General features: G+C 46.5%; 2 protein-coding genes across 4 annotated transcripts; one reads left to right on the plus strand and one right to left on the minus strand.

Moving 5' to 3' along the window:
- The first annotated feature begins 1,269 nt into the window (after positions 1 to 1,269).
- LOC130537666 (serine/threonine-protein kinase PAK 3) lies at positions 1,270 to 19,858 on the plus strand. 2 transcript variants are annotated; one of them, XM_057054624.1, is made up of 16 exons: positions 1,270 to 1,484; positions 9,898 to 10,091; positions 10,199 to 10,299; positions 10,786 to 10,939; positions 11,027 to 11,064; positions 12,928 to 12,990; positions 13,960 to 14,115; positions 14,195 to 14,369; positions 14,688 to 14,751; positions 15,332 to 15,380; positions 15,477 to 15,589; positions 16,388 to 16,505; positions 16,586 to 16,685; positions 16,835 to 17,031; positions 17,128 to 17,265; positions 17,347 to 19,858. In XM_057054624.1, exons 2-16 carry the CDS (start codon positions 9,920 to 9,922, stop codon positions 17,434 to 17,436), a joined length of 1,728 nt encoding a protein of 575 aa, XP_056910604.1. In that variant the 5' UTR covers positions 1,270 to 1,484; positions 9,898 to 9,919; the 3' UTR covers positions 17,437 to 19,858. The 2 variants fall into 2 exon arrangements, with proteins under 2 accessions (XP_056910604.1, XP_056910605.1); XM_057054625.1 differs by lacking the exon at positions 12,928 to 12,990.
- On the minus strand, positions 19,859 to 26,964 carry LOC130537664 (calpain-5-like). Of its 2 annotated transcripts, none has more exons than XM_057054617.1 (13): positions 26,730 to 26,964; positions 25,255 to 25,450; positions 25,052 to 25,183; positions 24,580 to 24,788; positions 24,295 to 24,487; positions 24,027 to 24,217; positions 23,766 to 23,843; positions 23,492 to 23,687; positions 23,286 to 23,408; positions 21,497 to 21,699; positions 21,061 to 21,182; positions 20,824 to 20,960; positions 19,859 to 20,356 (listed from the first exon to the last, which is right to left on the minus strand). In XM_057054617.1, exons 2-13 carry the CDS (start codon positions 25,417 to 25,419, stop codon positions 20,177 to 20,179), a joined length of 1,929 nt encoding a protein of 642 aa, XP_056910597.1. In that variant the 5' UTR covers positions 25,420 to 25,450; positions 26,730 to 26,964; the 3' UTR covers positions 19,859 to 20,176. The 2 variants fall into 2 exon arrangements, with proteins under 2 accessions (XP_056910597.1, XP_056910598.1); XM_057054618.1 differs by lacking the exon at positions 26,730 to 26,964 and adding an exon at positions 25,938 to 26,072.
- Positions 26,965 to 27,194: the final 230 nt, after the last annotated feature.

Raw genomic sequence — 27,194 nt, forward strand, 5'->3', positions numbered from 1 at the left:
TCTGTGTTACGAGACTCTCTGGAGTCAAAATCCCTGTTTGAGATTATTGTCCGTTCTTTTAACCCCAGCGTTGGACAGCTGATCAGACAGATCAGAACCCCCCCACCAGATAAACCAGTGCTGGGGAAACCCCCCTCTGTGATGCTCCTAATTACAGTCGCACGAAGCATCTGATCTTCAAAAATGAACAGTCCTGCTGGAAACATGACTGCTGCCATCATCTCTGTGATAAGAGCCTCTGTTTATGCTGCACATTGTCATGGTCATAGTCCATTAATTCTCCTAAAAAATTCCCCTTCTGATTTCCTGAGTAGCTGTGAGGAGTTACTGTCAACTTCCTTTCCTTATGGACATTTTCAGAGGAATATGAGCACATTCAACCACAGAGTCCACGTTGTAATGTTGAGGGAATGTGCTTTTTCCTGCAGTCATCAGGAGCCCGGCTGGAGCAGCCATGACACACTCCGAAATCGACATGACAGGGTTGTCAGGACAACCGGCCATGATTTGCAGAGCCTCTGATAGGCCTCCACCTTGGGCTAGGAGTGCTAGCCATGAGACTGAGCAGATGCTGTGTCAGTCAGCCAATCACAGGCGCGCTAGCAGAAAAAGATGACATCATAGGCAAATTAGGGCACATGCAGTGAGTTTAACGGTTGTCGTGTCGTCCTGCGTGCAGCCAGTAGCATCATCGTACTCAAACAGTGCTGGATGGTAAATCCTGCGCCAGTAAAAATCCTTTTTAATCATTTATTTATATGAAAGGTAGATGAAATGTTAGTGTCACCTTAGAAAAATATTTCACAGGCAAAGGAAATGTGCTGCTGGACAATGCAGAGTCCTTTAAAGCGTCTCACCCTTTTTTGGAATTAACATCCAAAACAGCTAATATGGAAATATTAATCAGGAAATATAACTATATCATAACTTCACTTAAAACTCCTATTGTAAGTGCTAAATTAGTCCAGTCTTTCCATGATTTACAAGTAGGTTCCAATGTTACTGCTTCTTTTAAAACGTTAAATTAGATTTCCTGTTAAAATAACAGTGCTTTTAAAGTATTTACCACAGACATCAGTGAGTCTGATTGCAAAAGTCTTGTTTGCAATAGAAAAGCCCCTAAACTGTGGATAGGATCCCTCTGTCCCGGCCGTCCTGCTCGGTAGGTTTAGTGCTTTAAACAGCAAACCAACCGGGCCTGGCTGCTGGCTGCCTCCTCCCCCAGACCTGCTGTCTGCATTAATATTCTGCCTCTCAGCCAATGGGCAGAGCTGGGTGGATGACATCATGAGCTAGGGAACAGCGAGCAGCCAGTGAAGCATCCAGCCTGCCGAACAAGCTTGCTTTTAGGGTCAGGAACTGGTCTGACAAGAGAATGGCACTCCTGCCTTTAAACTGTCACTAGGACACTTGATGATGAATCCAGCGGAGCGACGGGCTCGAAGGGGAAGCGCTGAGCAAGAGAATGTGAAGACATATTTCAGGTAATTCCCTCCCTGTGTGTGCAATCTGGGATGTGGAGGAGGTTGGGTGGGTGGTTGGGGGGGTGTAGAGAGGAGAGGAGGAGGAGGAGAGGGGGAGGCTGTGTATGTAGGGGTGCTTTGTAGCTGTTTTTCTCCCCCTCTTCTACTCTGCATTCTGCCCTGCTAAGGAGGCAGCTGTTTCATCAGCAGTCCGTCTGTGGCCGCGAGATGGAAACGCTCCCCTATAGCCCCTCTCTGTGCCACATCATCCCTGTGTGCCCTTCCTCGCGCCTCACAAATTGCACCTCTACTGATGGGGAGGCTTTGGAATCAACGCTCCTGTCTGTGCAGGCCTGACGTGCATGCGTGTCTGTTATTAAGACAAATGCAGCAGCTGCAGGGGCGACACTGGATGACAAGAGCCAATTCTATTTTGGTCTGCAGACCTGAGGCTACTGGATGGATAATAAACCGATGGATTCTAAACACACTGATGGATGCTCGTTCGCATCTCAGCGCTCAGATTTGGCCTCTTATAAGTGGGGGGGGGGGGGGGGGATTGATGAAGGAACAGCAGTGACTACACACACGCTCGGAGATGAGACTTGCCTCCGTCTCCTTCAACATGGATGTGTGTAGCAGCTTCATGGCGGCTGTAGTGACAGGGAGATATAAAACATCTGGTCACCTGACTGCACTGGGGGATCAGAGTGGGGGCGGGGGTAGGTCCTCTGAAAGATGAGCTATTCTGCTACGGATTCTCTCGGAGCCGCCATGGGCGGAGGAGGATGGAGGGGTTGATGCCGTGGCGGCTCTCCTCAGTTAAATGGCGATCAGGCCAAACATGGATCAGAGGGAGAGGTTGGTCCAGGAAGAGCAGCTGTAGATGAGCCTGATCAGAGACCTGTTGTCTGGATGTTGGGGGAGTCGATGCAGCGATCATAGGAGGGTGAGGAGATGCGAGAGGAAGATTGGGGGATGGGATACTGAAGGTGCAACTTCTGTCACAGTTCCCTGTTGTATTATTAAAGGTGTGAAGCGTGCTCTCCCACTCACCAGTGAAGCAACTGGAGCTTTTTACTCCACATTTAAGAGGTTTCCCGTCTGTCTGCTGTCCGGTTTAAACCTGAATTATCAATGTTGCCCTATTGGACCTTTTCACTTCATCCTTTCTGTGATTTCTAAATGTGTCAGTACGTGATCTTGCAGCACATGCAGCAGAGGCAGCAGGGCTGCAGAAATAATCTCATCCAGGGTCACAGTAGAAGCCAAAAACAATGTGATACGCCGTCTGTACAGGTCTGCGTTGGGCTGCTTAGCAACGGCTCCGTCTCCGCAGGTTACGTGCTCCTCATGAAAATTTCATGTTTGAAAGGAAGGCTTGCACATGTGTGTCAGGTCTGTTGTAACATACTTCTGTGTGCCGCAAAGCCAAAAATGAGCAAAAGTGCACCGCGAAGCACAATGTTTATAATGTCAACACGAGTCATGCAGGCAAATTTCCCGTGTTTGCACAACTGACCCATCCAAAACTGCATTTCCTGTTCTTTTTATTGTGAAAAGGTGAATATAAATCTAGTAGAATTGCTTCAGACAATCATCCCAGAAAATCTAAAAAAATTGACCTTTGTTGGTATTTTCTTCCCATGGTTCAGTGTCCAGTCGTGGGCTTCCCCATGTTTTCCACTGGCCGGTGTAACCCAACACACACAGGGCTTGTCTTACCTCACCTCGGCTAACAAAAGCCGCGGACACAGGACCTCATGTTGGCTCGTAGCCGGCTAACTGGGCTGTCTGAAATCTGATATCGGAACACGCTGCACACACAAGTCGGTCTCCATCTGTTGAGAACTTACTCTGAATGAGTTATGCCTCCATTGTCCGGAAAGAGTTATAGTTTTGGACTCGAGTTGGCAGGTTTTAAAGTCTAGGTGGGCCCAACTTGGGGCGTTCACGCGTGTTTCTGTGTGAACCGGAGCCGTTCTCCTGTGGTAGGTGTGTCATGGCTACAGTCTGTGTGGATTAACATGCAGGATTGGGAGCCATCTGGCCATTTTGTCTTGGAAAGGGAGGGGAAGTGAGACAGGGAGAGTAAGAGACGAAACACTCACACACTGACACATTGACACGGCTCCCTCCTTAATCTCTCGACTTGATGTCTGTTGCAATCAGAATAGTGTTGTTTTTTTGTATGCGAGCTTTGTGTGTTCATCTGCCGGGCGACAGAGACGAGCCATCCGCGATTCCAACCTTTCCTGTTGCATCAAGCACAAAAATGCCAATAAAGCTTCCGGAGAGCCGAGGCGATGCCTTGGGAGGATTTAATATTCCAGAGAGGTCCGTCGTTAAGGTGGTGCAGTGGGCGACTGGAGACGCCAGAGAAGAAAAGGATGATATGTTGCAGGGGAGAAAAGGATTCAGGTGGTTTAAGAGATTAACACGTTTCTCCGGGTCAAGAGTTTGATCAGAGTTGGAGAGAGGGGCGTCTGAACCGGAATTAGAGACTCCAGGAATGTAAAATAGCTAAAGCCATCACACACGAGGAAGGTTTTTAAAGTACCAGCTCATGTGAAGCCTTTATTTCAGCTATCCCTCCAACAGTTGGTGACATATGGAAAAAAGCAACACAAGTAAAGGAAAAGCAAGGATTTTCTGCCCCATTCATGTTTTCACTTCACTCTTTAGACCTTATATCACCTCTAAAGGTGTGTAATGTATCATTAGGTGATCTTGTTTGTTGATTTCTTTCCATCTTTCCATGGATGTCACAGCATCAGCTGCTTATCTTAATAAGTACTTCCATGAACTTGGAGCATCAAGTCAAAGGAACAATGTTGGTGGTTCTTTCTGACCCTTCCTGTGTTTCCTGTGAAAGGGTTCTAACCCGTCAGACTCTGAGCAGGTGCACCAGCTGGCGTTGCAGGCCCAACTCCACTCCCCTCTCTGTCTCCAGCTGGCATTCAGATGTGCCCACCCATGCTACACTAATGCAAAAAAAGCACTTTGCTGCCTGTGAGTGGGCAGAGCAACAGGAACAGCTCTACCTGTGCCGCCCCAACCAGATCCACTTGTCACAGGTCACATGGGCGTCCCGAGAAACCAGGTCGGCATCAGCAAAAGAATAAATCAAATCTTTAAAAAAAATGAAGCACCCTCCCCCCAAAACTCATCCAAAAGACGGACGTGTGCAAGTATAGTGACTTAAAACAGAAGATGAAGGCAAAGCCATGAGTAGGATAAGAGAAGAATTTCAATTTTAGCAGCATTTCGTGTGTATTTTACCGTAAGACCGCAGTATTTATTGTTCCTGGACAGTAATAACGGTCCAGACTGTTTGAAGTCAAGGCTCTGATCTTCTCTGTGGCCAAAGGATAAAGTGTCCATACTTCAGCTGCTGTTGGTCTCCAGCCAGTGTTGCCTCACAAAAACGACCCGTAAAAACCTAACCTGCCGAGTCAGCGGCACAACCTAATAGTGGCTTTCAGTTTCATGTCAGGATAGAAAAATAAGAAAACCAGTGCTGCAAGTGAGCAGTCGAGTAAGCTGGCGAGTCCAATTCTAACATGTTTGGACACATTTGTGCTAAAAACAATCATTTGAGCAGGTGATTAAAGAGTTACCCAGCAGGTTTGAAGCGTGCACATTGATAAAAGAGCGGCACTAAATATTAAAGAACACGTCTTTAGCAGGGAAGTTTGGAAGGAACGGCCTCTCCGTTGTAGCCTGACGACAGGATAAGATGCAAATATTTCCTAAACAGCTGCTTAATCAAAGTTATCAGCAGCTGTTTTTTGTCATTTTTTTACTTTTCCTTCAACTTGACCTCATAGATCATGTTTCTGAATGTGTCATGACGCCTTATTCAAACAGTTTTGAGTTGATCTAAAGCTAAAGTAGGTGGGCAGTAAGGCATCTTTGTGCTTTGTGCACTCACTTGGTTTTTAAGCTGAGCGTAAACTTGATCTTCTGCTTCCTATTGGGAGCAAACCGATGCAGCTGTATGCAAAACAGAGATTCTGTGGGGGGATTTATGATGTTTATTTTAGGTAAACATTAATGCAGACACAGTGGTTTTAGCCATCAGCTGGGTCTTTGATTCCAGGATGAACGTCTCAGTATCTCATCGTTTACCTTCAGCTCCTCACACACCGACATTTTTGACATAAAATGTCAAACGTCAGTGTTTAACTGGAAGTAATCATTTTGTCTCTGTGCTGCTTTTAAAGCTTGAATACCGGCGTGTAAACGACAGCGCCGGCGAGCGATTTTATAAAAGCGTGAAGTTTCCTGACTTCTGCACAGGTCAGTAAACATTTGGGTTCATTTCGAGGAGATGATGATGGCAGGTCAGTAGGCAACGTTAATCCAGAGAAGACTGGATACCGTTGTAGAAGAAACTGTGATTGAGTCTACTTCACTGTCTGATGATAAAATAAATGCGTGTTTTTGGGTTTTTGCTTCCTGAGCTTGAGATGGCAGCCGTGTGAGCAAACATGTTGCGTGGTGACATGTCTGCCTGACCCGTGTCTGCGTGATGTGTGTGATTTTTAAAGGGATTTTCAGGTTCTGCCTGTGTTTTCATGCAGATTGTCAAGCAAGCCAGTAGCAGATTAGAGTAACTGAGTCCCGATTAAATGCCTATAAAACACTCTCGGCGGTCCGCATGACACACCATGATGAAGGAGATAACCAGGCTAAACTGCACCTCTGGAGGGACCCTCCTACTTCCTTCTCCTCTGAATGTCCTCTAGCTGTCCACCCCATCCAAGTAATCGCCGTCCTTCGGAGAAGTGAGGCCAGGGCTAAAGTCTAACTGAAAGCGTGTCCTAATCAGGGGCACCAGCTTATGGTGCCCTCCCCCAACTGCTGGGGCCATTACTGGGACGCCGTGGGCTCAGAATTAGAGCCTCTTCTTGTGTTAGCCATTCAAATTCAGCATTAATGTTTGAAAGAGCCGGGAAATGCCTCCTCTTCGTGGATAGATGAATATTTAATGGCAGAGAAATGTGAAAATATCCCCGGTGTTATCTAAGTTGAACATCAAAATTCCCGTCGAAGCTAGCAAGGGAGAAAGTGGCATTTCTGGCAAATTAGCATTTTTTGAATGACAGTTTTGTTTATTTTGACAAAAAACCTGGTATCTAAATGTCCATCTAAATGAAAGCCTGTGTTAGCTCTCGGGCAGCAGGCAGATGTGGCGCTGATTTATGGCGTTGAGAGACGAGGCTGTGTGTTTCATAAATAGGAGCCGCTTGTTTCAGGGACAGCGCACTCGTTGACTGCTTTGCGTTCCTGCCTGTCGGTTAGCACAATAAATAGGTCAGTGTTTTATGTGAGTGAAGACTCTGATGTCTGGGCCTCCATCAATCTGTTGTCTATAGCTGCTGCAGTGGCTAACAACCGGCCGATGAGCCGCAGCAGTTTAATGAAACTGGTCTGTGGATCCTGCAGCTGTGAAGGGGATTTCACCACTGTCGGCTATTAAAATGAGCCCGACTGAGGTGTCTGACTGCGTTATTCATTCTTGCTGCTTTCCACTTGACCTGAAATTGTCATACAGTGTTGGAAGATAGTTTTCAGATGGCCAGCTAATGGCAGGACTAATAAATATGAATTCATGTGGTGTGCTGTGGTTTACTTCTTTTATTTGTCAGGCGTTATTTATTAACTATTCCACTATAACTATTCAGAGTTTCTGTCTGTCTAAAGCAGTCACATCTTTTGAAACACAAAAATATTTTCCCACAAATGTTTCATGGTAATATCTGTGATTTTGTAAAAAAAATTTGGCAGCCCGAAACCCTTTCTGCCACCACTGTATTAATGAGCATGTGCTATAGCTACGCTGTTTTATATGAGGTGCACATGAGGAGGTCCTTGATGAAGGTAGAAAGAGATCATCGGATTACCCATCCAGTTAATGTTAAGAGGGGGGAAATGGTGTTTTTTACTTTTGGGGTTCAGAACCTTCAGTTTCAACGTCTACAATTGATTTTTGTTCCTATGTATTTGACCACTTTGGTTGGACTCCAGGTGAGTCTCTGCACGCTGTCTCAGTGCACCATTGTGCTGCAGGAGGAAGTGACACAAGCAGCCCCAAACATAGATGTAGCAATAGAATTTATTTGGCAGCAGAATGAGCGTGCATAGGTCAATGTGCAGGTATTAACCACATATCCTATCACCTGTTTTTGCTAATTTAATGGTTGAGTGAATCACATGTCGGTGTACTGCACTGGAGTTAAAAATGTGGAGGCCTGCTTTTCTTGTTTCAGTCCCGGTTCGACACATTTACATGTGTTCCCCCCTCAGATGGGATGATAACAAACCTGTCGTAGCTTTAGCATGTCAATATTGGCGAACCCTTTTGTAAACACCAGAGTTTTAGCAGGTGTCGCTCTGAGCGCCATGCCTGTCCTCCAACGACAGGAACCTGTTTGCTTCCGTTTTTTTCTGTTTTTTTAGCCGGCAGGGTGGAAACTACCACCTGAGGCGCCCACGCTGTTTTTTATGAAAATCCCAGCAACGGGGCTGGGAGCCGTTAATGCTGTGCTCACGCCTTCCATCATTCAGTGGCTGTCTGTGCAGGTTCTGTGGAGGAAACCTTATCGGTGGTGTTTATTGGCTGTGGGTGGGAGGCTGCCCCACAGCTAAACTGGCTCTCCATGCAGCTTCTGTTTGTATAGTAAACCAACCCGTCAAGAATGACCTGTTTCGTGGAAACTCGGCAGTTTCCCAACTCGCTGTTATCTTAATCTAAAACAGAGGCCGGTTTTATATTCAGCGTCGCCGCCGTCCGTCGTTTGTTGCGTCTCCTCTACGGGGCCACGTATTGGCCGTCATCTTCCAAGTGAATTCCTGCAGTGATTACGAGCCTGTTTGTTCAGGCGGAGCATCAGAATGTGGTTTCTGCGTTGCGTTCTCTTGCCAGCGGAACAGAATTCTTTTGATTCTCATCACAGGCTGCGAGGAGAGCGGCCTGTTTATTAGGAAGGCTAAGATCATATTAGAACTCTATTTTCAAAAATCAACAGCAGATCATCAAACCGTCTGGGATAATAAATCAGCAAAGGTTTTATCGTCTAGTTCGTATGAATAAATCATTAGATCAGGCCTAATTACACATGAATGGTTAATGCGGTTCATGGAAAGAATGTTTCTTTTTTAAAATCTAAGATTAAATCGGGTCCGAGAACCACAGTTTCCATTTTGAAGTAGCGACAGTGCTACCGGTCCCATGTGGAGATTAAATTAGAACTTCTTATCATCCTGTTAAGGTTTTCTCGACCTTCAGGAAGGAGTGTCAGAGAGAAAAACCGTTGCGTGTAATCTGCCAGAATTTGGGCCGGCGCAGGAGATGGCTGCATGAAATAGTAAAGGCCACGGCGAGGACGCATGTGTCGTCTGTCAGTGCGCCTCTGCCTTAGAGCCCAGGAGTCTTTGTCTGCTAATGTAGGTCTCCAGGAAGCGGCCAGCTGGGATGGCCTGCTTTCTGGGACGGCGGTGCGGATTTGTCACACGATGGGCCTAGTCTGGCCGCAGGGCGAGGCCGTGTAAGATGGTGGGGAGAGGGTGGATGGAAGTCCAGGGGATGAGTGACGGCGAGGTTTACTCTTGCCAGTTTCTCTTACACTCAACTTCTGGGTGTTTTGGCAGCTGAGGAGGCCCACCGTGGAGCCCGCGCTCCCTTCCACATCCAAATAAGCCCAGACGCACTCCGCTTGTATGGATTTCATCACAATTCCGGGATGTTAAATCTATATTCCCGTATTTCTTCTGCGCAGCGTCTGCTCCGTTTGACGGTGCACAAGAATCTGGGAGAGTTTACAGACGTGTCAGCCAGAGTCGCTGCTGCCAGATTCCTCACACTTAGACGCTAAAATAGGTCAAATCTCTGAAAATGTGCCGCTTTCAAACTATCGCTCGGGGTCTCGTTGATGCGTTCACTGTCTCTGTGCAGCGATCGAACGTTGAGATTTTGCCACCTTCTTGCTGCGTCAGAAACCAAGCGCAGAGGGAATGGACTCACTTTGCCAGCTGTACATCACGTCCCCGTTTGTTCCATAAATATGAGCCTTCTATTGAGTCACAGGTACCCTACAGATCCTCCAAAGAGCTGCAGCACTGAAGGAATCAGCTGATTAGACAAACAGCTGAAACACGTTCAATTTTAATAATGAATGAATCCTCCAGGCTTATTTAATCAAGAGAAGAGATCGATGGGACAATCTCAGTCTCTTTTAGCTGCTCTTCTCTGTCATTTCTTTTAATCTTCTTAAATTTAATATAATGTGGAAAAGCAAAATGGGAAACAGTTCATTGGGCTTCTTGTGATTGTTCTGTGAATATAAACTAGCCAGAAATACCCCTGTAAGGTGTCACATGCAGAGACCTGTGACTTGAAGCTTTTAATTCCTTTTTATTTGTCTCTTAGGAATTTTTGAGTGCTGCTAAAGATGTCTGATAGTGTCGATATTGAAGAGAAACCACCAGCCCCCCCCTTGAGAATGAACAGTAGTTCCCGAGACTCTTCATCACTGAATCACGCCTCCAAACCGCTTCCAATGGCTCCCGAAGAGAAGAACAAGAAAGTCCGCCTGCGCTCCATTTTCCCCGGGGGAGACAAGAGTGAGTACTTTTTCCCCAAGTCGCCCTTCCTGTCTCACAGGTGACCTTCCTGCGTGGAAGGGTTGTGATCCGGGTTGTGATCTGGTGCTTTTCTCGGTGTTCTTCAGCAAATAAGAAGAAGGAGAAGGAACGTCCCGAAATATCGCTGCCTTCAGACTTTGAACACACCATTCATGTCGGCTTTGACGCTGTAACAGGAGAATTCACCGTGAGTATTTCTAAAGCATTTTTAGATCTGACAGCAGCCGTTAAAAACATTTCTACACATCAACACCCCCCTAAACTGATGTTGGTGCTTCTGTATTTGGGTAAAGTTGGTAAATGAATGGAACTACTGCAGAGGGAGGCTCCTGTGCTTGTTCCAAATAGGGGTTTACAGTAAACATTACGATGCCAAGGCAGTATTGCAATTTCTGTTTGTTTGTTTTAGGCTTTCTTTAGAAAGAAATCAATGAAAGAATTTTGTGGATAAAGATATTAAGGCTGTTTTAAACCAAAATGTTACAACTTCACATCATTTTCTTAGAGTACACCGTTGGTTGAATACCCTGTTAGCGTAGCGGGAGAAGATTGCTATTCCCTAGTTCCTCGCAAAACATTTCCAACTGGTTACTGAAATGTTTCTGAGATTATAAAAGTGCTATAAAAGCCCTTTTCATGAAGCTGAAACACCCACCTGCGTTTGTTGGTGCAGGGCATCCCAGAACAGTGGGCCCGGCTCCTGCAGACCTCCAACATCACCAAGTTGGAACAGAAGAAGAACCCACAGGCCGTGCTTGACGTCCTAAAGTTCTACGACTCCAAAGAGACTGTGAACAACCAGAAGTACATGAGCTTCACCTCAGGAGGTGAGCAACCCTGCTAAAGCAAAACATGCAGCTCAGCCTGGATTTGAAAAGATCCCCCTTCATAAAACCCGTCCTTTCCTCTTCCAGACAAGTCTGCTCATGGATATATAGCCGCAAACAATCTGGTGAGTCCTCTCATATCCAAATACTCCTAAATTCATGGTCAGTGTTGGTGGGGAAATAATGGTTTTAGCCACATTATTGCATGAAAGTTAGTTTTTCCTCATAATATCAGGGCAGTGACACGGCAGGTAAGTTCCAACATTGTGAGTCAGCCTTTCACCATCTGGAACCTCTGCATCTCCAGCAGTGAAGCGTTCTCACTCACCTCTCACTCAAACCATCAGGGACTTTCTGGACCGGGCTGGAACCTTTCAATACACGCGATGAGCGCGCGTTCCTCCCAGGAGGCTCGCTGACCTCACAGCGCAGAATAAAGCCCTGAATCTACACGCACGCCGATCAGGCCGCCCAGAAACAGTGACCGTAGCGAGAGCCCGCTCTTTAGTTTCCAATTGACTTAACCAAATTGTGAAACACCCGCAGATGAGATTTAGCGGCGGCTCAGCTGCATCTAGAAGGACACCCACTGTGCTGACCTCATTCCTGGTTTTGGTCGGCGTAATCTATGCTTTCAATGGCTGTACATGCTCAGCTGGGCGAGGGGGTGCGCTGAGTGGGACCCGCAGCCCCGGGCAAACTACACTGGTTTCACTTAACGCACGGGCTGTTGCTCCTTGCTGGGGAAGGGCAAGTGGGTGTGGCCATGTGGCAAAAAGAGGTTTGTGAGTCCACCTCAGCCTGGAAGTGTAAACGGCGTCCACGGGGCTGCAGCGGTGACTCAGCTATTGGCTGCGGCGCTGCACGTTCCGGCGCAGCATTACTGCAGGACGGCTAAAGGGAAGGTCCCAGCGTTGGGCCGCGCCCCGCGGCGAGCTACCTGACGCACTCCGACAGAGGATTTTAAGCATCAAAACCTGTAGCACAGTTAAATGTTTGGGAACTGCTGTTGTTTTCCATGAGCAAGAAAAAGATTCTTGATAGTGAACTGGTTTTGTTGAACATCTGGCTGCAAAGTTAGAGCCAATCTTTATGTAGAACTTCAGTCGATCCAGAAATTAAATTGAGAAAAAGCTGAAAGAAAATCCAATCTTTACTTCCTGTCCCCGCTGTCCTCCTTCACACAAAGCTTTCTCTCTGCATGGAAGAACCACGAGTTTCGTTGCAGGCCATGTCTCAGCTGCTGCTTCAAATTATTGGCTCCTCCACATGAAATAATCTAATGATAACTTAACTTTGGCATGTCCGTTGCGTGCAACGTCAGCTGCCTTTGTCATTATGTGCAGAATTAAATAAGGTTTAAAGGAAAAGGGATTTATACATGTATTCAGAAAAATGCGAACAGCCACTCCCTTCTTAGAACATCGTGAGTTCGTGTGTCTGTTCTCATTTAGCAACAGTGAAAACATTTTTTCTGTCTGACCAACAATTGAGCTAAAGCAGCTAACACAACCCATGAGCCCACCACATGATATAGGCTGGAGCAATAAATAATGCGGTATTTCAAAATGTGACTTCGCTGTCAGATTGAGCGCCACACATCTGATTTCAATGAAGTGCTTTGCTGTTTCAGGGAAGTCTGAACTTTGCAGCGCCATATCTCTGACAAAGTGTGTGCCAGAGACTTGTGCATAGCTGCAAAACAATGACCTAATAACCCATCAAAGTAACACTTACAAATTTAAAAAAGGGATCACAGCAACTAAACTAAACCTCCCAGACACGCGTGATGTCTGCTTCATATTCTATCCCGCTGCCTTAAAGACAGCAGAGGAGAGATAGAGAAGAGGAAGTTGTCCTCTGGGTGTTTAGAGGACCATCCGGGTAGCGTACCCCCCTGCCCTCCCTCCCCTCCCCCTCAAGTCCACTTGAACATTGTGTGGCTTTTGTTTTGAGTAAATCCTCCCATTCTCGACCTTCACATTCAGAACCGACTGCTGTCCTCTGGGCCTCCCGTCAGCCTTAGAACCTGCAGCGCGTTATTTGACAAGGTAACTCCTCCTCTATTTTCCACCTGATCTGTTTCTGCATTGGCTTTGAAGCTAAATTGTGAAACTATATTTCAAGTGGGTATTAACGCAAAAGGCTGACAAGCATTTGGTGACTCTCTGTATTCAGATTTCCAGTTAAAATGTTCTTTTTCATGGGTAAACAGTGTCTGTTATTCCCCACACGAACACCTCCTATCTCCTTTATCCTTCTCAACATCTCTGAAAGGCAGGGCGGGGGCGCATGCCTCAGCGGGTTGTGATGAGCATCCAACTGCATGTTTATGACCTCATATATCCCACAACTCGATCCACATCGTCCGTAACCTTAACCTCCATCACCATGGTAGACATTAGCGCATGGCTCTGTAAGGAAAAGACACGCCGCTGCTAGGGGCTCATTTCTGCAGCCCTGGCCGAGCCTGTGAGCAGGTCAGAGGCCCAGTAAGTCTTACTGGAACCTTCCCTTTAATCACTACAACTAAGCTGCACTGCTTCATTTATGCATGACGGGGCTGGAGGTAGATGAAAAGTTTCCATCCCATAAGAGGAAGACGATGCAAGGCCAACAGAGTTTTGAACACTGGGATATAAAAGCTCATTAGGCTTAATAAATTATGCTGAAGCTTAAGTAATCACACTTAAAAGGGTATATTCCATATGAAGAGGATGTGGCAGCATAATTCCCCCCCCCCCCATTGCAGAGATAACAGTTTGTTAAAGGGCACTGAATGGCACTGCACTTGTCTCACACCTTCCCCAGTTATTAACCACGATCACGTAAATCACTTCTCCCCACAGTCTTAGAATCACTGCTAAATGCTTATGCATTAATTTAAATATTAACCTTAGACTAAAGGTTAGACTTCATCGGAGGAAAAATCAAAAATGTTTATGGAGGGTTTATTTGAGTCAGCACAGGGTCGTTTTGGGCTTCTTCTCTCCATGCTCACTCATTTTTCTCCCCTTCAGGCTGCCAAGACATCATCGTCGGAGCCCCCCATCGCCCCACCTGTGTCAGAAGAGGAGGATGAGGAAGAAGAGGACGAAGAGGAGGAGGACGAAGAGGAGGAGGACGAGGACGAGCTGCCACCGGTCATCGCCCCTCGACCAGAACACACCAAATCTGTAAGCGAGCGCCGCAGCGAGCAGGATTCCTGGTGCACAGGTGCGGGCTTTCACGCGCGCACCTTTGACCTTCTCACAGATCTACACACGCTCCGTCATGGACCTGCCAAAGCCCCCCACCCCCGTGAAAGAGGTGTCGACGCCCCCCGAGTCGCAGGTTCAACCAGAGAACACGTCTAACACGATGTATCGCCACACTGACCGCCAGCGAAAGAAGTCCAAGATGACGGACGAGGAGATTCTGGAAAGACTCCGTACGTGTCCGTTTCCTGCCTCATACGCCCTGTCGGGAACTGCAGTTAGTTATATATTTCTAACTGGCTTAGATTTAAGCAGTATGATAATTAACTAGCATCACACAACGTGGAGCCAAAGCAGATGTGAGTATTTGATCTCAGTAGAGCTTCTGTCTGTCTGGACGTCGATCATCTGACGCTGCCGTGCAGCGAAGAGGATGCATGAAATGGAAATGCAGAGCTTTTTGCTTCCTTTCCGGTGTGAGAGAGCGTAAATGCGCTTGTGTGCGTTGTTGCCACGCACGCGTTTTGACACTTCTGCTTTCTCCGTGACAGGGAGTATCGTGAGTGTGGGGGATCCCAAAAAGAAGTACACGCGCTTCGAGAAAATAGGCCAAGGGTGAGTAGATCTTGGGCCGTACTAGTCGTTACGCTTGTGTCAGTTCATCTGCCGAGGCTGCGCTGACCACAGCACTGACACAGGGAGGGAGGCTCGGGTCCAGAGACCGGCAGGGATCTAAGTGGAGAGAAGCTGGAATGCCTGAGGGCCACATTAGCGTGACCACCCATTCCTTCTCCCTGTCTTTGTTTTTGCGGCTGTTCTGTCAGCGTCTCTCATCACATCTGCAAACACAAAAGGGCGCCGTCATTAGCCGCTCGCGCCTGCTGCAGCCAAGTCTGATGGGGAGGTTTCTTTCCCCGATAACAGCCTGTTTGCTCTGCTTTGCTTTGGTGTTAACATATTATGAGGAACCTTGTTACATTTTGGGTGGAGTGGGCTGTAAAAGATCACATCAGACATTTAAAAATCACGTGTTTTTGGATCTGTTTGACCTGTTTGACCTTTTGATCACTTTCAATACATCAAACTGCAGGCAAACTCTTTTTCCTTCAATGAATGTTATTGTTGTTTGTGCAGGCCAAATTAAGTACATGTGTAAGTGATTTTGTTTTACTAACAGTGTTTTGTATTCTCCCAGGGCGTCCGGCACCGTGTACACCGCCATCGACATAGCAACCGGCCAAGAGGTACATCTGACAGCAAAGACAGACCATCCAAGTGGTGCAGCTTATTTATTCTGTGGCTCCGCGTCACATTCTTAGATTCCTGGTTTCTTTCCTCAGGTTGCCATCAAGCAAATGAACCTGCAGCAGCAGCCCAAGAAAGAGCTGATCATCAACGAGATCCTGGTGATGAGGGAAAACAAAAACTCCAACATAGTGAACTACCTGGACAGGTGAGTCCCATTTCACAATTGAATGACACTTCAGAAAGTAAGACTGATATTCGTACATATTTATTCGCACTTATGTAAACAAATTTGAGACGTTTCTCAATGTGTTGGTTTATTTCCAATGCATGGCAGACAACAAAACTGTATCATTGTGATTGAGTATTGCATATAACATATAAATAGATAGAGATAAATACTAAGACCAATAGAAAACATCACAAAAGATCTCACTTCTGGCTCACAGTGTTCACGTTAAGTGCAATAATGGCTCTGGGATACAAGCTGCTCTGGAGCCGGTCTGTGTTTTAATGGTTCTGAGCTGCCTACCGGAGGGCTTTAGTATGAAAAGGTGAGGTCCAGTGTGGAACGAGCCTTTAAGAGTGTGCTGCGCTCTCTGGAGGCGGTGAGTTTTGTGGTCCTCAAAGAGTCTAGAGAGGGTAGCTGGTGATTTTGGGGCTGTGGAAACAAGCCTCCAGAGTGCTTTTTGTGTGCTGAGCAACTGGAAACTACTGTGCTGCTGCAGCAAAGGCACTAAGGGGACCCCAGCCTTATTTCATCCATCCTTTTCTGTCCTCCTTTTGCCATCGAATAGCAGTTAGTATTCATCTGACAGTGCAGGACTGCCACCTACTGTTTTGAAACATAGGAAATAAATGATAATACTCCAGTTTTCGCTGTTGATCTTCTAAATTTTGGAACTCCATCATGCGCAACACCTGTAAAAAACAAAAAGAAAATCTAATCAAACTAAACAGAATGTGCTGAAATCATGAACAATTGCATTTCTCTGCTTCCTTGTAGTTATTTGGTAGGAGATGAGCTGTGGGTGGTGATGGAGTACTTGGCAGGCGGCTCTCTCACAGATGTAGTGACTGAGACCTGCATGGATGAGGGCCAGATTGCTGCAGTGTGCAGAGAGGTAACCATGCCAAGTGCCTCATATTCAGGTGGAGACATAGAGCAATCAAAGTATTCTTAACCCATTCTCTTTCGCTTTAGTGTCTTCAAGCCCTAGACTTCCTACATTCCAACCAGGTGATTCACCGAGATATAAAAAGTGACAACATCCTCTTAGGAATGGACGGATCCGTCAAGCTCAGTAAGACTTTATATAACATTGGTTTGTGTTTGTTGCGCCATACTAACCGTGGACAATTTTCCATGTCGCTAATAGACGGCTTACATAAATACAACTAAGTAAATATATATTTTGTTTATGTGCTAAACAATGTTTCTGTCTTTCTGCAGCCGATTTTGGCTTCTGTGCTCAGATCACGCCAGAGCAGAACAAGCGCAGCACGATGGTGGGAACACCATACTGGATGGCCCCAGAGGTGGTGACTCGGAAGGCTTATGGCCCGAAAGTAGATATCTGGTCTCTGGGAATAATGGCAATAGAGATGGTGGAGGGAGAACCACCCTATCTGAACGAGAACCCGCTTAGGGTAAGTGCAGCCCACCACACTGGACTCATGAAGCTCCCTCTAGTGGTCACAAGGTATGCACGCAGAACATTGCTTGACGGTGGGTTTCTCCTCCAGGCATTGTACCTGATAGCTACCAATGGGACACCAGAACTGCAAAACCCAGAGAGGCTTTCATCTGTGTTCAGGGACTTTCTCAACCGCTGTCTGGAGATGGATGTGGACCGCAGAGGCTCTGCCAAGGAGCTGCTCCAGGTAGATCCTCACTCCCAAATAACATGAATCTCTAAATCTGCATCTGTTTTTCTTTACCTTTACACCTTCTGTCCTCTGCAGCATTCCTTCCTGAAGCTGGCGAAGCCTCTCTCCAGCCTGACACCTCTGATTGTAGCTGCAAAGGAAGCCATAAAGAACAGCAGTCGTTAGAGAGTGCCCAGGGTGTCCCCCACCTCAGGCTGGAGCACTGCCCGTGACACCTACATTCATGAAGGGCAGGGGCTTGGGTGCATGTGGGTGGTGGGCGACACGACAGCAGCAGCACAAGGAGCGGTGGGAGGGGGTTTGTGTGACTTACAGTGACAACACAAGGACAAAGACCCCCCCCACAAGCCTCAGACGTGGGTTGGACATCTGGCCTTGCAGCCTCTAAGGCCATGCTGCTGAGCTAACTTGCCTCCTTGTTTACTTCTCCAGCACTCTGTACATGTAGAACAGTTCATCACAACCGTGTGTGTGTGTGTGGTGTGTGTGTGTGTGTATGTGTGAGCGCGTGGTTGGTGTGTGCGTATGTGTGAGCACGTGCACAGAACATCTCTTTGCGTCATACAATGTGCATACGTTTGTGAGCCAAAACTAAAGAAAACATGAAGGACACGAGCTCGTTTAGAAAGGGACAAAAGGGTCCCTTCCGAGCCCACCTCTCAGCTCAGCTTTCTGTCCTCTCGTCCCCACCGCGGAGTCCCCACACTCAGGCCGCACCTGCGTCCCCAGCGACCAGCTGATGTGAGCGAGGCAGTTGGGGGCCGTGCCTGCATGTCCGCGGATCCTTGGAGGGAACGCCACTGCTCCTTTGCAGATTACCATATCTCCAGGTGGCATATTTACGTGTGTGCACGCGTGTGCGTGTGTGTGGTGTAGGGGTGCCGCTACAAGGAAATGGCAGGAACGACGGCATGACACACAAACAGCTTTAAACCTCTGGAATTAATGTTTTTCATATCAGTCGAGCCGGGCGGCCTCGTCATTCTGTCAGTCTGTTGTTGAGCCGCTTCAGTCAGGTCCTTCTTCTGAAACTGGCTTCATATTATCACCTTTTTATTACAATATTTGATTCCAAAAGTGCTGATATTTAATTTCCAAATGGCTAATATTCAACTCTCACTTGTGCAACACCATCTAAAATGAAAAAGAGTATTATAATGTAATAGTAGCATGATTGAGAAGTGGCCTGTGACAATGCAAGGCCAACGTAATGAATAACACTATGTCAGTTTAATATTTTACTCGATAAACTGATTCAGACATAAATGAGAGATCAGTCTCCGCCTAATTAAAAGCATTATGTATTTTGTGGAACACCTGCATGCGGCAGGTCAGAGAGCAGGTGAAGCACCGTCCTGCAGAGGCCTGAACACTGAGGTTTACACTGTGTGCTGTCATTCCCTTCAGACCTGGTTAAAGATTCAACTCAATCCTGCACGCAAGCCACCGACATCAGGTTTAACTGGCGGCCTCGGACATTTTCCCTTGTTGGCATCCCTGCACGTGTGTGTTGTCGGGGGGGCTACCTCAATCTGCACTAGAACTTGCCTCACTCGTACTGTCCACTTTGATTTTGAGGTGCAGGGTCGTTGCTTCGTCACCATGTACCTCCATTGTACAGTAAGGTGTACAGAAGATGAAGGAGTGATGTTAGACAGGAGGATGCAGCAGAATTCATGCATGTAAAACTATAAAAGTATCTCATCTTCAAATAGTTTGTTAGGATATGTATGTAGGTATGTAAATATGAGGGGTGGGGGCTTTTTTTCCCCCCGGAATTCTGTTACTTCAAATGAAAATATTCAGGTTGCTTTATCGTATGTATCAATAAATGTTAGGCACTCTGCAAAATTAACAAAAAAAAAAAAAGAAGAGAAAGACGAACTCACACACACCCCACCTCTGCACTCCTGGATCCAGCTCTCCTGTTTGGGCTTTAATGGACACTCCTTCATCTGGACAGAGAGCCGATGAAGGCGGCGCTCTGTGTGCAGGCCCACACAGTCTGTCCTGAGTCACTGCTGAGTGTTATTAACGTGTATAAGTGTGTGTGTGTGCGTGCGGTAGCCTGTCAGGAAGCTGCGCTGGGCCTAAGACCTTTGACCTCTGTCCCATGTACAGGTCTGAACTGTGAGCACAGAGGTGAATATCGGGAGAAACGCCGCCGACGTGCCCCTTTTCTGTGGTTGCTCCTGTACATTCCTATCTTCTGAATGTGTAAACCTGTACACGTGGTGTGAAAATTCCTCTATTAATGTGTATCAAGAGAATGGAACAAAGACAAAAAATGTTACTTTTTAAATTATTATCATTATTATTATTATTATTACTCTTATTGTCTAGCTTTGTAAAACTGCTGAATCCATCTGGCGTACCTCAGCAGGCCTTTCCCCCACCTTTGAAAAGGGACAGTGAGGAACGGGGAAACGACGTTTTGGATAAACTATTTTTAATTGTGGTTGAAGCAATAGACTTTTTGAATTTTGAATTGTGCATGGCTGTGTCTTGAGTGTATTAAAAAAAACCCACAAAATATTGCAGGTTGGGAATCGGACAGAAATAAAAAAAAAAGGACGGAAACCAGAAATGTGGCAATTTTATAAGCTTTATGTAATGACTTTGAAAAATGCACCTAACTTGAAGTTTTACATTCACCTCTTTTAGGTTTTTTGCATTTCGTCCTGACACACTGCTGAGGATTACTAGAGCTCTGTGTATAAACTGCTGCTGGTATAAACATATAATTTATCAATCTTCTAAAATCAATACATGTCATTTAGATTATCTGGATTATAAAAAATAACAGGAATTAACATTCAGTCCATCACAAATCACCCTTCATACAAAAATGTCAGTAATCAACATCTGCCAGAGGAAGACGCTCCACATCCCGGTGATTAGGAGGTCATATGACGGTGAGCTGCGTTGCCGTGACGATCCTCAGGCTGATGGTTCCAGGCATCTCATCGGCGTTTCGCCCCCCTTTCCTCAGCTGAAGCTTCTGTGGGCCTGAGGAGTCCTTCAACGACCCGGACAACACCACCTGGCCCATGAACTCGTCCTTCACTGTGTTACTGTTCCACACCTGAGGAAGAGACCCGTTTCACACATCTGAGTCGCAGCTACTGTTGTCCTGACAACGGGTCGCGTGGCCAAATCTGGGCTCCGATTCAATACAAGCAGCCAAAACAGTTCGTATTTTATGTACCGTTCTTTTGGCCTCATTAAAATAATTTCTGTAAAATAGATTATTCCGGTTTAAAATGCCATTTGGCACCTGAATGTAAAATAGATCTTTCGGTTTGATTTATAACGAATTTATAATTAATTGGATCAGAATTATTAGACCCAAACATGGTTTCTTACTTACTGGTTTCTAACAAACAAGTGCAATCAGTCTGGAATGACTGGTGAAGGGAAAACATTGTTTTGGGCATGTGGACCTTGTCAAAGGAGTTGAGTGATCTGGATCAAGGATGATCTAAAGTGTGGAGGTCTACTGCCTCTACAGCAGCTCTGTTACATCAGCACCGAGGACAAACTTTCCTTTACCTCCACAGTTATGGGTTTTCTGGGCTTCTTCCGATAGAAAACGCCGCTGGTCTTGAACTCTGGTTGCAAGGTGTCCGTCTTGATGGTGGATCTGACCGACTGTCCCTCACAGTGGATGATGACGTACGGGTCGGCGCCTGTGTCACGACACCCAAAGCTCTATTACAGTCGGCTCCACTTCCAGACAGACACATTTGCAGATCTGGGGTAAACTCTGGCTTTTTTATGTCCACTCACCTCCCGAACTGTCCTGGTTCTGCAGCCCCTCAGCTCCGTGCACGTACACGTGCGTCACAACTTGCGGGTACCCAAAGAAGGAACTCCAACATCTGATTTTTGGTTTATCCTGTATCAGCTCCCTGTTGGAGGAGGGACAGTTTTTAGATTCCAGACAGAAATATGTGCGGACTGGTTGAGCACAAGTTGAACTAGAACTAGAAGGTCTGTGTCCAGCCTTTTGTCCAAGAAAAGCATTACAAGTGTTTGTTTTAAGTTTTATGGTCTCAATTCTCTAAAAGGCTCATTTGAGAATTTTCATTGGATCGTATCCATCAGCGTCTGAAGGTAACAGACACAGAACAGCTGTGTTCTCGGTCCCTCTACTGATTTCTTGGACCCGGTCATCGTAAAATAGATGAGCGATGATACAGTTCTCAGGCCGAAGGACGCGTACCTACAGCCCGATTCCACATCTGTGAAAACTCGGAGCATGAAATCTCCCAGGGTCAGAGGCCTGAAGGTGGTGGGGAAGATGATGTAGCGACCCAGAGGGAGCGTGGCTCTCAGGAACACGGAGCGAGCGTTGATGTAGGTGGATGTCACCACGGACTCCTGGGTCAAGATGTCATGCATCCGGTACTTACGGTTGAGCTCCACCTATGGGAGGAATAATGAGTTATTTCTGGGTCTGGTCATGCTCAGACATTTTGATAAGGCCTCACGCATGTTATTAATCAGAATATAATCATATAAACTCTCACTCTAGCGATCTTTGGGTTTTTTAAAGTTCATTGGTAACTGTTTAATTAATAAAATATCTTTTTAGACATGTTTATTGGTTTACAAATGTTAATGTAGATTGTTTAGCGTAGGATGAAGTCATTGTTGGAATGAATGTGTGTCAGTAAACGAGACAGAGATAAATCCTGTTGGACTGGTTGAGTGTGATCATCCTGTTTCAAGAGTTACCAGGTGACCATTTAGCATAATAGTGCTGGAAACTGGACTTTCTGCATCGTTGCCACTACCTTAATCACAGATCATTCCATCCAAAACAAAATAATAATTTGTTCATCTGATCACTTATAAAACAGTGAATTGAATTTTGTCTGTCCTGACATGCAAATGAGTTCAAAAACTGCCATCTTCCTCTTTAGACACACCCTTCAGATTCACGCGCTGCATTTTCTTAGAATTTTGAAGGTCAGTTGGACGATTGGTTGTTGCCAGGCACCAGGTGGGTGTGATGAGCACACAATACACACGGGGAGCACACAGCCACAGTTGCAGTTTCCATGGAGATAATCTTATATTGGTCGACGTAATTATTTAGCATTTTCTATTTGGGAAAAAGAATCCCGAAGAGGTCGTGTGTGTGCGTTTGATGTCAGAACTGAGGTGATTGTTAGATGTTATTTACAAATCTATATGCAGGAATCATGTTAGCACAATTGATCGATGTGGTGTGAACACAGGCTTGTCTTGTCCTGGAAGCGGGTGGGGGGGTTGGGGATGGGGGTGGTGAGTGTGTGTGTGTGTGTGTGTGTGTGTGTGTGTGTGTGTGTGTGTGTGTGTGTGTGTGTGTTTGGGGGGGCGGCAGGATGTACAAATATAAACAGGGGATGCGTCACAATTTGCTTAGCCAAAAAAAAAGTGACTAACTATGAGCACCATTGCTGGCAAACATATACAGTATATAATGTATGTAGTTTTGACTTACATATATATTTTTTATGGTGCCAGAGCAGCATCAATATCAGAACCTGCATGCATCAGGCGTAACAGTATCAGAAGAACCGGACCGGTTTCTGACCCCTCTGTGACTCTCTCAGGAAAGGGGGGGGGGGGGGGGGGGGGGGTTGGTTCCAGTCTGGTTTCAGCTTGAAACCATTAACAGAACTATGCACATTTTTGTGTTTAATCATGTTTGATTTAGTTTCTTGTTGAAATTGTGTATTTTGGTTCTGATAAAATACCAAATCAAGTCAGGCCTCCCTGTCATGGTAAACATCCAGAGACTGGGTGGAGGTTATGAAGGAAGCCCAAACCCGAGACCAGAATGTGGGCCTTTGACGCCAGTCATAACAGCCTGGTGACAGATTTTCATGTTTCCACATCCTTCATTTCATCATAGTTAAAGTCCTGCAGTGGTTCGGGCCTCACGGGGTGAGTGCTGAACGGCACAAAAGGCAGAGCGACAACGACACAGAGCTTACGTGTGATTGTAACTGAATTTTCCTCACCTTAAAGACGCTGAAACCGATGGTTAGATTCTCTCCTTGGCCGACCTTTCTCAGGCTCTTCAGGTCTTTCTGCTGCAGCGAGATCAGCACTTCATCGGCCTCTTTCGTGATGTCGAACAGGTACTGTAAGCACGATTGGAATGCAGTGAGTAAACGTTATACGCTGTGATGGGCTGGAGAGCAGGAGGAGGGAAGGGTGCACCTGCCTGTGGGTTCTGCAGGAACGTCTGCCGGTGGTTTGAGCAGCCGCCGCAGCGGTTCAACAGGGGCTCCGCGTTTTTGGTCCAGCTGCCAAAGTGCACCACCTCGTGCCAGGTCTTGTGAACGCTGATCATGGATGTGTTGATGAGGCGGCAGACGTCCGCTTCTGTGAAGAACTTGCACCAGTCCGTGAACGACATCCTGCAGAAGAGCAGAGGACGTCTTTTGAAGGCCCTGAAATGCTAGAACGTGCTAAGTGGCGTCAGGAGAGGAGCTCACCAGAACTCTCCGTCGTCTGCTACTGTGATGCCAAGGTTGCCTCTCTCTGTGTCGCCGACCTTTGACCATTCTTCAGAGCTGACAAACAAACAAACAACAATCACATAAACACACTGAAATGCAACTCTCTCTCTCTTTTTTTCCCCCTCAATTCAAATGACCTTTACTTCACCTTTGCTCACTTGAACGTACCAGCAGAAAAACACTTTTAAAATCCGTTTTTAAGCAAGATTTCAGAGGGTGAGATAGGGATCGAGTCACCTGTCACTCCAGGCTCCTTTCCACTCCGTTTTTCCCCAGGGGTTCCTCATTCTGATCAATGGGATGGTGTCATTCTGGAAGTACGCCAGCAGCCCGTGGCCCAGACGCACCTTCTTCACCGCCGTTACGGAGTACGCGTGGCCTTTCACCAGCCCGTTGCTCATCTTCAGCTCAATTTCATGAGGCTCTGCCTAGAACAAAAGTGGGAAATTAGGTTCCTTATTGTGGCGCCTCCCTCTGCTCAGTATAGAGACACAGCATGTCAGACCTTAATGGAGCAGCTTATGATTCCTCCACGGTCGTAAACCTTCAGGAGATCCTCAAACAGCTGCTCCTCCTTTTTCTGATCCTTGTAGAAAGCTCCTTCCTCCAGGCTGACGAGCTCACTCACAGCGCCGCTGAAATCCACCACGGCATCTCCAGTGTTTCCCCCCTCCAGGGATTCATAGCATCCGGCCAGCCTGGAGGCGCATCGTGCACACTTTTAGACTCAAATGTGAACTATTTTCCCTCACTTTGTGTACGAACACAAGCAGAGTCTAAGTCTACTGACTTGGCGTAGGCCTTCTCCACCAGAGCGCTCCAGAATTCGTTGTTTTCCTTTGAGTGACAGTAGATGAGCTCGCCGTTGATGGTGGGCAGCCGGTCGTCGACCACCACGTCCACCCACTCGCCGAACACCCAGAACTGAAAGTGGAAGATCCCCGCATACTCTGCCGGGTGTTTGTGGTCCCACTCCTGCTCCTTGTGGTCAGGAATCACCTGGAATCACACAAACACACACTTGATGCTTCCAGGTTTATTAAACACATCAGTATTTCTAATAACAATATAAATATGGTTGATATTAAACATTCCAACACCCAAACTGGGTCGGATGGTTTCATTCTCAGTTGTCTCCATTGTTGTTTCAACATATAAAGGTTTGGAAATGATTTGCTAATTAAACCCCATGAGCATTTTTATGTGATAACCATTTACAAGCTCTTCTGTTCCTCCTGACATGAAGATTTCCTTGAACTGACCTTCTTCCACAGGTTTGGCTTCAGAGCCAAACAGGAGCAGGCAGCAACAAACCAGCAGTTTCCCACAACTCCCTGGTTCAGGTCATGAGAGCTGATACCTTCCACAAACAGATAGGGTTCCTGGCATATCTCCTGCAACACACACGTGAACAGTGACTTAAAAAATAAAGAGCAACCACCTCAAGATGTTATGCGCCGCTCACCCCTGGTCGCTTCCACTCGACAAACCCCGGAGGCGGTTTCCTAAAATACAGCGACGAGCTGGTTGCTGGAAACTCTGGGTCTTCAAACAGCTTCTGATCCTTGATGCAGTCCTTCTTCAGATCGTGATAGTGCTGGTTCTTGTACGGGACGGCCGAGGAGAACATTGTCCAGACTCCGAAGGCTCACAGCTGCAGGCTGGTGACGGGGATGAGATCAGTTTGTGAGCGGTTTTTGGGCCGCGGTCTGACAGAATCCTTCTGACACAGTACACCTTTGTACTACTGAATTCCCAGATCAGCAGCAGCCTTATTTTAGGTCCTTCTGGAGACATTCACCGATTGGCATACACAACATTTACGGTCTTTCCTGGGACCCTGTGTCATGTGAATCAGTTCTAACATAATAACTATTTCTATGGAAATGATGAGTCCCACAGCTGTATTCTCAGATGAACTCATGATATTTTAACTTTTGACTTACTGCTCCCCCTGGGCAGACCAGTCATGGATAAATCTGTACATTTAAAAAAAAAACCACCCCAAAACATTATTATTATTTGATGTTATTTGCCAACAACAACAGACAACATATGTAACTACATCAACAGGCTCTAAAAGGACATTTTCTATCCACAGAAAGAACCAAAAACAGAAACGGAAAGGACAGATCACGACCGTCCTACCTTTCAGAGAGCGGCGGCAGGACTCCTCCCTGCTCTACAATAGGGAAGTTTTCAGGTGTTTCACCTGCACGTCCTGCCCACCCACCCACACAAACACACACACACACAACTGGCCTCTTTCTGCATGTGTAGTGTCTGCAGCCACGCCCCAGCCCTGTTACGCTGTTCTCCTGCCCCATTGTAGATCTAGAATATTACACATAATGTGGCGGCTGACACAGTTTCTGATTGGCAGGAAAGGTCGCGGCATGTGTGTGAGCGTCTGTGTGTGTTATCTGTTTGAAAGTTCCTGGCCGATGTGGTCAGTCGGGTTATTTCAGGTCAGTTATTTAGCTCGACCACACAATGAAGTAATGAACTTTACAATATTTGTCTCTTGCATCAAATCAAACTGTTTACAGAAAAGAGGCTTGAATTCTTTGCTGAGAACAGCTCACATTCCGCACCTTTCCATCCGTTGTGCCCGCACCTGCACCTTGCAGATGTTTGGTAAAAGACTGGCTCAGGTTAGCAGCACACAGGGCCAGGTTGCTGCCACATTCAGACATTTTGCCCTTTGTCCTGGTATTTACTTGAGAAAGTCTATTTTTAAACCTTCGCATATAGCCACAAAGATGTGTGAAACATTATCTGTGGACCGAAAGACTGAAGTCAGTCAGAAGGGAATAAGAGCCTTACAGGTGCTTGAAGGAGGAAATGGGAATATTGAAGTTGTAAGCTCCTGATAAATAACATACATGAGGTGACCTCAATTGAAATCTATTAGTGTAAAAGGTTCAAATCCCCACTCACCTGTGCTATGATGTTGTATCCTTGTAGTGACAAACTTCCAATGACTCTTGGGCTTCCTAAGAGGTCTGTTGGAATCAGACCTGCATTTCCCTTACAAAAGCTGCTGGTTTCTTCTCACGCCTAAACCCGGCGTCTGTCCGATCCTCTGCTAAGACATGTTAGTGCACAAATAGTGAGTGAAAACTGGTTTGACGAGCAGCTCTTTGTTGCAGGAGGTGTTGTGCAAAGGCTGATCTGAGGATGGCTGAAGGAGGGAAGGAAAGACTGAAACTGAACACCTTCACTCCCTCCAGCCGTGGAGTCAAAGGTACAACAAGAAGAAACTTGTCTCCTTCACTATCTGGTGGTGATCAATTCCAAGTCATTGGTTCGTCCCTCTCGCCTGTTGGGACGCAGACGAAAAAGGGAGAAAATATTCAAGTTGGTTCAAGGTCGGTTAATTTAAAGAAACACAACAAAGCTGTG

Source organism: Takifugu flavidus, chromosome 14 (assembly GCF_003711565.1).
Source record: "Takifugu flavidus isolate HTHZ2018 chromosome 14, ASM371156v2, whole genome shotgun sequence".
NCBI classification, from domain to species: Eukaryota; Metazoa; Chordata; class Actinopteri; order Tetraodontiformes; family Tetraodontidae; genus Takifugu; species Takifugu flavidus.